This window comes from Poecilia formosa, unplaced genomic scaffold (assembly GCF_000485575.1).
Source record: "Poecilia formosa unplaced genomic scaffold, Poecilia_formosa-5.1.2 Scaffold13, whole genome shotgun sequence".
NCBI classification, from domain to species: Eukaryota; Metazoa; Chordata; class Actinopteri; order Cyprinodontiformes; family Poeciliidae; genus Poecilia; species Poecilia formosa.
Window position 1 is genome coordinate 4,046,070 of NW_006799952.1, and position 9,848 is coordinate 4,055,917.

The window sequence follows — 9,848 nt, forward strand, 5'->3', positions numbered from 1 at the left end:
TACGCGCTTTATTCTGACAGAGGTGGGATAAAAACTCTTTATTAACCAGTTGATTAACAGAATGAATACATTTCAATGATCGTTTTGATGTTTTTTACACATGTATTTAACGTTTTGTTATTTTGAAAGGCCACATCGGAAGTGTTACATTCTTGCTTAGCGTTAGCTTGATTTGACTGCCCAAGGGAGGAGTAAACATGAGTAGAAGAAGCCAACCAGGTAGAAAACCCCCCACCAAGAGATCTACCCGTTACAGGTAAAGCCACACGTATTTCCTTAATGCCGCCTGTTTTCCCGTCAGAATCCAACCCTTCAAGCCCATTCTTCTGCCTCGTGTTGATTTGCTTCGGTTTATTCCCTGAAGGAAACTTTAAATCTGTGCAAAGTGAGATTATGCACAATCAGATAGTCAGTCATGAAAAATGGATCACAATTTCTTCAAACATTAAAACAAAAAACAAAAAATAAATAAATAAATAAAATCAACTTTAATCTAAAACACTTTGGGCAAAGTAATTTTTCTTCTAGGGACTATTATTGTCTTCCTGATACTGTATTGATAACAATATGTACTTGAAAGTGATTCATTTTAGAAATTAAATTAAAAACTAGACTTACTTTATTTGATAAGTACACTGACAGACTTATATTTCAAGTTTTTATTAATGTTAATGTTATAATTAGTGAAAATCAAATACACATGCTATGGACTATTGACACTTATCACCAACACAACCCTTAAGGAGGATAAGCCACAGAAGGCAATTGCTGTTGCAGCAAACTGTTCACAGAGGGCCTGCATTCATTCAAATTAAAGGAAAGATGAGTGTAAGGGAGAAAAAAAAATCTGCTAGTCGTAACCCATATCTACAACTAGGAGACTCTCATTATTCCTTGTGTTAAGCCACTCCTGATCAGAGACAGTGGAGGCATCATGGCTAAGGAGAAAAAGGGCTAGACTTTTAGTAAGTTTTTTTTTTTTAAATCCTTGTCTCACATAAAAGCAAATTTTCTATTCTGTTTAGAATTTAAGGTACCAAACTCTGGAGACAGAGATAGGAGGCACAGATCCTAATTTGACTGAGGTGCTGTGTGTAGCTTCCACAATCAGGGATGATCTGAGGAGAAATGTCATCTCATGGTGTTGGTCTGATGTGTTCCAGAGCTGCCATCTACCAGGAATGTTATGGAACTTCATGCTTCCCACTGCTTACGAGCTGCATGGATGACTTGGCACCTGCCTACAAATGAACAAATATATGCTTTTAATGACCATACATCACTGTGATTGATTGAGCAACAATGATAAAACAAAGCCAACAAATGCAGATAACCTGTAGGGTTAAAGCAACCTGGGCTTCCTTAACATGCCAGCAAAGAGAGAAGAGAGAAATCAGACTTTCCCTTCTGGGCTAGTATTGATATACCTTCATTACCTAATGAACAAAACAAATCCGTCTTATTTATTATCAACAGGCAGGGAAAGATGAAAAAAAAAAAACAAAAACAAAAAAAACAACACTTCCGTAAGATGATACCAGCGTCCCTGAGAGAAAGCTGGGGGATCAAATGAGTTCCAGTTCATCCATGGAAAAAAAGATTCTGACCTGCCAACTAAAGCAGGTGCAGCCTTGGAAAGGCTCATTATACAGCCTCAGGATTTAACAAAGGCAAGCAGGTTAAAGCTTTGTGCTAGTAAAACCAATACCGGAGTGATTTGTTTGGCAACATGCTGCCAGTAAGTTATTGTTTTCACTGAACAGAGTACAAGGATGTTTATGCGAAATGCTGAGAAGTTTAAGCCAATACCAACTAATAAATTGAGAGCAGAGAACCACAGATTTTAATAACCGTGAGGATGCTGGTTAAAATTAATTATTGAGAAAAAAAAATATAGCAACAACAAATTCTCAAGTGGTTGTGTTCACAGATCACCGAAATGTTTCAAATCTAACCCCCCAAAATTTCAGTAACTGAAGGCAAGAGACAGGGTGAAAGTACCAGCATTTAAACATGCACAGCACAAATAGATGGTATTTTCTTTAATATGGGCAATATGGCTAATGCCCCACAGCAGCACTGTTTAAGGGGCTGAAACATAAGTATGGAGCTAAAACAGTGTCAGTATTCACAACTGCACAGGATAATACACAAGTGCACAAAGCAATATTTGCAAATGCACATAATTCACTTTGTGTTTTGGAGGACAAAGTCTTTGTGGACCACTTTCTTTCACGGGATGTAGGAGTCTGTCGCGCAGTCAGAAGGATTTCATGCCTCAGTGATTCCAGACAAAGAAATAAATATTTCCTTTTCTTCACTTGCTGTCAGTTGAGTTTTTGTTAGATTTCCCAGTAAATGCAGAATCAGAAGCTGCAAGTTGGGGACCAATTTCAGCTTTGTCTATGATAATTTCACTGACTACAACACATCTGCTTTCGGCTCCGACCGCTGTATTCTTTCTCGGGATAAGATGACAATAAAAAAAAATAATTTTCTTAAAAATTCTTTGATTCAAGAAGTTTTTAGTTGTCATACCAGTTTGTTTGTGGTATGAGATTTGTCCTCAGGTCCCAGATTAAGAAATGTAAATTAATTGAATATTACATTGATATAATTTATTCAAGGACCAGCGCTTTACAACTCTTCCTAATACACAAAGGCTATTATTGCCTTGGGACCGAGGACAGCTTTCTTCTTCAATAAGTGATTTTACATAAGTTTTACTTCCACGTGGTGCGTTCTTATGATTGGCTGAAACAAATATATGCTTGGTTGCTGATATTTCTGTTGGAAGAAAAAACAAAAAAAAACAAAAAAAAAAAAAAAAAAAACACACACACACACTTGTGGTTTGAGCCTTGTCAGGGGAGTCTCACAATTCACAAAAATGCAGGGAAGTACACAGACCACAAGCAGTTTGTTAATCAAGATACATTTGTGTTTTGCATTTAAAAAAAACAACAAAAAAACAGCAAGTCTTGTTCTGTTAATTTGTAAATATTGCTTTGTGCACACGACTCATCCTGTGCATCTCATTTTGTGCATTTTGTAAATCTTGTTCTACGCAATGGTAAACTGTTATGTGCATTCGTAAATTTTGAGACCGTTTTAGTGCCATATTTATCTTATTTTAAGCTTTGAGCAAAAACCCCTGTGGGAGGCATAAAAAAATGCTATTCCTGGTATTGCTGATTTAACGGTTTCTCAGTTTTTAAGAGTAAGAAGATCTCAATCAAGGAAAGAAGGGAAAGGAAAGTGCCACAGGAAACCTCAAAACAGACAAAGATATAAAAAAGGCACATATACAGAGTTCGTAGTGAACAGTTTATTATAAGTCTGTCAGGACACACCAAGCAGTGACTTCCCAACAAAGATAAACTCAAAAAAAAGCTCATCTTACATTCGGCATCTACTTTAGCTTTTGTCCATGTAGGCACTGCTGACTAAAATGCAAAGGGTTTATGCACAGATTCCAGTTGCTTTATCAATTCTACTTTATAAATCTTTGTTGAGAACAGTACAGTAATCACAAGCACAACACTAGAAAAAAAAAGTACAAAGTCAATATTTTCGAAGGAAAAGTGAACAGTCCTGTACCCAAGGGCTTTAAGGGAACCCCACAATTTTGCTGAGAGAATATCAAAGTCTGTAAACTAGCCCAGACTGACGTTTTATCACATTGCCAATCCACAGTGCTGCTACATACACACTTAATGACATTAACATTCAAACCAAACCAATTCTGTGAACACAATCATCCATACTCCAACAATTGATCAGTAGGCCCATGAGGAGGCTCGGATGGACAGCAACAACAAGGAATACGGGACAGAAAATGTTGGGGGGTAAATGGCGGAGCCCTTGACGGGTTGTAAAACTCTGCACGCAACACCTGGGATGCACTTTTCTTTTTCCTACCTACCAACGTTTCTTCAAAAATAAAAACAATTAAAAAAAACACATGCACAGTTCAGAGCTGTGGGCTTAAAGTGTTTAGAGCCAAGGGTCATGGCACACAATCGACTTATTAAATCCATTTCCCAGAGTGCTGCCAGCCGAAGAAGCCCCACTCATTCAGCTAGCTGCCACACCATAGAGCCTGGACACAGCGACATGCCAAAGACCCGCCCGAGGTCAGCGCTCTCAGTGACACTCATTCTCGCATATACATATATACACAACCATACCTTAAAACACAAATGGGCGGTTACAAAAGTCTAAGTACATTTGAACCATAATAACAGTTGCATCTTCATCTATGCTTTCCACTTTACTGAGTTTCCTTTTCCCCATTTTCAACCTCCATTGCCTCCTCTCCGTTCTCCTTACTCTCGGGTTTCACCTTCTCTGCTTCTTTCTGCTCAAAAAGGAAAACAATAGTCTTTATTAGTGCCTCTCCAAGGCACATTTTGATGATTTATGCCGCCCTCTAGTGGCAACTGGGCAGTTGTATGCAAAGAAAAATGCCCTCACCTTTGAATCCCTTTCAGCAAATTTCTGGAACATGTTCGCATAGATGCGTTTGTCCTTTTCGTGCTGCTCCTTAATGCGTTTCTGACACAGGACCACCTAATTTGACAAGGAGATAACCAGCTGTTTAACAAAACTACAGGTAAGCACCCAAAAGGAAACCAGTGAAAGTTGAAAGACATGTTTTGAAGTTCTGATAATAATTTTCAAATTAAATTTTTTTGACAGCTTTCTCCATGACACTGCATCTAATTTTAAAAAGGCAGATTAAAGAAGTCTCCTTTGCAGTAGGGCTGAAACGATTAATTGGACTAATTGTGATTAGCTTATTATTGAAATAATCAATTTATTAATTCAGACTCTAAAAAGGCTATCTGCTGATAAAAACAATACCATCATAGGAGTACTTAAGCCAGACCCATTCCCACCTATATAACATGGGTAAACCTATTTAGCAAATAATCAATAGAAATGTTAAACTGAATAATCAAAGCTAGTATAGATCCACTATGAGATTGCTTTTACCAAGCCTTCATTCTCAGTGGCTGAGAAGAAAAGCACGCAGAACTTTTCACATTTTATTTGTTGAAAACCAGCTTCCTGTCTACTTTATGTCCAAAATCCCAATAAAATGAAAGTAGAATTACAAACGAAGTGGTTTTAATGCGAAAATGGGCAAAACCTTATGAGGAATTAGTACTTGGTGTTATACCTGACTTTTTGCGGCTTTGTTGGAAGGATACAGCTGAACAACTCGCTGGAAATCATCTCTTGCCTTCTCAAATTCATTCATACCGAACAGCGCCTCTCCCCTTCGGAACAAAGCCTTCTCGCTTGTAGAATCCATTTCCAGGGCCTGCAACAGGAAATGGTGGGGTCTTTCTGAGATTTAAACAACTCACCTTCTGCAGAGCGCAAAAACCCTCATCTGAAAGACATCTGTTCAGTCTTCCCTTTCAGGAATTAGAGAAGTCAAATACCTTGTCACAGTTTTCAAAGGCTTTGTTTGGCTCATGCATTTTAAGGAAGCACATGGCCAAGTTCAGATGTGCAGCCAGTCGCAGGGCTTTTGCCTTCTTTTCATCCTCATCTGACAAGCCAGACTCATGCTCTAGCCAGGCAACAATCTTTTTGTACTGCACAGACGCCTGTTTGTATTTCCCATCCTGTAACAGAAAATCCCCGGGTCAGAAAACATAGCAAGGACACATGGATCAATTAAATCTAGAATAAAATCTTTTGGCTTTTTAACAAACAAAATGTACCTTAAAACACTGTGTTCCTTTCTCCTTGACAATACCGCTTTGCTCCAGCTTTTCCATTGTGTTCATTTCCCACGACTCCTTAGCCTGTTGGATAAAAATAAGTCAAATGTGAGGAAACTTGATCAACAACTACCCGTCACAGATCTTTGTGATATGCTTACCTTCTCAAAGGCTGTTAGCTTAATCTTGTACTGCAACGTTGCGCCACAAGGAATACAATACCTTTCACTTCCATCACCCCCAAAGCCGTACCTATAAAATAAACACAGACGTTAAACCGTACACACACACTAATACCAATACCTGGGGGTAATTTAGAGACCACAAACCTCTGGTCATGTTTATGGACTGTAGCCCACTAATGTACAGACTGAACATGCAAACCAAAGGCCTTCTTGCAGCAAGGCAATAAACAGTACCAATATTACACGAGAGACAAGACAAACTAACAAACATAATCATACTTAGGTTTCATAATGAAGAGTGCCTCTTCCCCCTGCTCCATGGCCATGATGGCTTTCTCCACACCGCTGGGCAAGCCAAAACTCTCTCCATCCCCAATCTCAAATTTCAGCTCCCTCTCATCAAAAACGCGCCCATCGCAGGTACCTTGAACAAAGACTGAAACAGAAACACTGGGATTAACTCGTGACAAACCTTGGGGGTGTGTACTACAAAGCAGGGCTGCCTTTGAAAAACTGTGTTTTCATTGCTGAGGTGATGCTGTGAAGCTGGTCATCAACTCAGAGTTTCAGACTCCGAACACATGCACGTTTGTGAAACACTGAAATAAGTGGGCCAATCGCAAAGAAGATGCAGGCAAAAAGTTGGCAACAAACCACAATCTTTAAGTAAATTATCCACAAAGAAAAAATAGGTTCAGTCATGCAAGAGGCAATATGTCAAATGCCTAAATCCGTTGGGTCTAAACTCTTCGCCATGCCGGCCATCCAGATGGAAGTACTTGTGAGCCAAATTAGGTTTTACTAAAACAAAACAAAAATATCTAAAGACACAAAAATATTTCCAGTTTAACAAAAAAATTCTTGAATTCTCAAACCTGTTTTCATGGAACATACAAAGGAGTCTAATTTCATAGAAAAGGAATTCATTTTCAAACTAAGACAAAAAATATGTATATTTTTCCTAACGAAAATGCAATTCTATTGATGAAACTATTCTTCTGAAAATTATGTTTTTTAAAAATGTCCATCTGCACCAACAGTCTGCCAGATGTGACCGTTCAGAATTTATATTTGTAGATAAACTGTCTTTGTTTTAACTAAAGAAGGCTGAAATCCGTTGAAAACTATGGTTACTGAAATGCGTACCACCCAGAGCAGTTCTCACTGGTCTTCAAAGTGTAGCTAAACCGGTTTTACAACCTCCTTTTAAGCATTTTTCTATTCAAGTGCGGATAATGAGAAAACTATCAGCTGACCTTTAAAATGTGAATATGCACACTTGTTCACTTCTGCATGAGGCCATGTGTTGCCACGGTTCATAAATTTGATCAAATTTATGAACCGGTTCATAAATTTGATCAAATCTATGAACCGGTTCATAAATTTTATCAAATCTATGAACCGTGGGATTATCACACTTCTGAAAATCTGATCAGCTCTTAAAAGTTTTCTTTTTCAAAAAACAAATCCGTCAGACTGCTTGATTCGTCATGTGACATGATACTTTACAGTGAATGAAGCAGAATGACACTGTTGGGGTAAAACTATTTAGCATAAACTTAAGATATACATTTTTTTAAATAAAACAACATATTAAAGATTTTGATTGACATTTCTTGTTATCTTAACTTCGTAATTAAAACCATCAACCACTCAAATGATACCTTCCACCACAGCTCCTTCATTGGGCTTGGAATAACCCTCTCCTTTAGTGATGATGCGCCGAATGATTCCTCCGTCTTCCTCCTCGGTTATGTCTTCCCCACGAAATTCAAACAGTTCCACCTGCATTTATAATGAATAAGTAAACATTTTGACTTTCCAGGCCAACAATAAGCAATAACACATGGACCCAGTCCTCTACAGGCATGGGTGAGTTTACCGTTTCAAACGGCACCAAAGATTGTACGAAAAAAAAATTTGGTGAGAAATAACTAGAAGGCTTCCCATCATTCCTATTAAGAGGACACTGTAACAAGCATACAGTGACAAGGTTTAGAAAAATAAAATAACTTATTTAAATCATTAGATTAAAAAAGGAATACAAGAAATCTGAATGAGATTTATTAAAATAAGAACAGATTTTTATTTGGTGGTACCTTATTGGAAACAATATCAAGACTAACTTCACTATAAGGCTGTTGGACAAAGCAGAACGGGTCAATCGCATGCAATTTGATTGTCATTACTTTTTTAATATAAGATAATGGAGCACTAAGATCTGGTAGGAATTTTACGCGAGCTGGAGAGATCATTAAGGGCTCTCTTAGAAGTGCTGTTTGTGTTCTCATTACCAGGAATGCTCACGTGTGGCGGGACGCAGCAAAAATCAATATTTAAACTCAGAGCAGAGGTTTTAAAAGCTCTGTTGCTTTAAAAGAACAGAACGGCAAAAGATGCAATATCGGCATGACAGACAGTGGAAGCCTTTAGCTGCTGCTCATTTAAGAATTTTGCGTGAGTCCATGTACAAAACAATAATGTATATATTATGACAACATTAAAATAGCCTTTAAAATCAACATCTTAATTCAGCAGTCTTATGTATATAGACTTCTTTTCAGCTTTAACTGAAGGAATAAAATCATAATTTACATTTTCAGTCTAAAGTTTGTTTTGTATTTTACTAAAAATGACCATACCAAGATAATCTAATATCAATTCCTGCCCAATTTGGATAAAAAGAAAAAAAGACTCAACTGTACCTCAAAAACAAGAGTGGCTTTGGGAGGTATTTTGGGTGGGCTGCCTGCAGATCCATAAGCATACTCTGGCTTGCAGATGAGCTGACACAGCTCTCCCACTCTCATTGTAGCCACGCCAATATCCCATGCCTTAATTACTTGACCTAAAATGAGAGAGAACTTCAATAACCCCGATAGTTGTGCAACTATGACTGAGAAGTATTGATGTCTTTTAGATAGGAGACCAACCTTTGCCCAGCTCAAAGGAAAATTTCTCTCCTCTGTCCCTGCTCGAGTCAAAATGTGTCCCGTCCAAGAGAGTGCCCACATAATGGACAAACACTTTATCACCAGTCATAGGGAAGTCTGTGCCTGTGCCTTCCCGTTTCACCAGCTGTAAGGAGAGACATTTGCAGAAGTTATGGAAAGCCGTTATCCAAAGCCAAATCTTAGTCTGTGTCCTGCTTAGCCACTGTACAGTTAAGATTCTGTACATAAAAAAAATATTTTAAAAGAAATCCATTCAGGATTGTTCTCCTGTATGGAGCGTAAATGGCTCGGTGCAGCACTGACTGACTGTACAGATCCTTCTGGAAATGCACGCTGTTGCACTGCAAGTATTAAATTTCACCTTCATCCAAGAATCAAATGACATAAAAACGAATGCAGTGCAAAATGATGGGAATATACAGTTTTGTTGCGACTACTGCGGCTAGCTTGTACGTCCTATTTACATTGAAATTCTGTGCGTCATACATGCTACACGCAGCTAACATTAGCCTAGCTATTTCTAGCAGGAGTAAAAAGCACCAGTTCGTTTACCTTTAAAACACCTCCATCTTTCTTTGGTGTGATGTCTTCTCCCTCCATGGGCATGGTGTTTTGCCCCTCGCTGTTCTGCTCCTCTGCAGTCATCGTTTTTGGGTCAAATTCCCCCCTATCCCTACAACGCAGCACGAACTGACACTTGCTACCAACCACGCCAAGTGCAGCAAGCAACAACTAACGTCAACACAAGTAGTAGCAAAGGCTTCGTTTGGCTCCCCCGCTGTTAGTTCTTCTCTTCCTTTTTGCAATTGGAAATTAAATGCACTCTCAAATAACTACCCAATAATCCAGTTATCTGTGGTGTTAGACAGAGAGCTTCTAGTTCACGTTGGGCAGCTGACAGGCGCTTAGAGGAGCAGAGAACTTTCCAGACAGTCGACCCGGATCGACAGCGACGAAGGCGCTGTTGGGTG

At 38.6% G+C, this 9,848-nt stretch overlaps 1 protein-coding gene across 1 annotated transcript; it reads right to left on the minus strand.

Moving 5' to 3' along the window:
* Positions 1–3,313: 3,313 nt before the first annotated feature.
* fkbp4 (FKBP prolyl isomerase 4) lies at positions 3,314–9,792 on the minus strand. Its single transcript, XM_007545707.2, has 11 exons — positions 9,430–9,792; positions 8,857–9,001; positions 8,629–8,771; positions 7,588–7,708; positions 6,203–6,359; positions 5,900–5,990; positions 5,739–5,822; positions 5,454–5,639; positions 5,186–5,329; positions 4,477–4,572; positions 3,314–4,360 (listed from the first exon to the last, which is right to left on the minus strand). The coding sequence occupies exons 1-11, from the start codon at positions 9,520–9,522 to the stop codon at positions 4,274–4,276; spliced, it is 1,347 nt and encodes a 448-aa protein (XP_007545769.1). The 5' UTR covers positions 9,523–9,792; the 3' UTR covers positions 3,314–4,273.
* Between the last annotated feature and the right edge of the window lie 56 nt (positions 9,793–9,848).

What these genes read in the sequence shown, in the direction of transcription:
- fkbp4 (XM_007545707.2), bottom strand. Translation starts at nt 9,522, where the DNA reads ATGACTGCAGAGGAGCAGAACAGCGAGGGGCAAAACACCATGCCCATG. An exon ending in TGAAGGAGCTGTGGTGGAAG is followed by an intron (nt 6,360 to 7,587) that starts GTATCATTTGAG and finishes TTTCTGTTTCAG; the next exon opens with TCTTTGTTCAAGGTACCTGC. An exon ending in TTGCTGAAAGGGATTCAAAG is followed by an intron (nt 4,361 to 4,476) that starts GTGAGGGCATTT and finishes CTTTTTGAGCAG; the next exon opens with AAAGAAGCAGAGAAGGTGAA.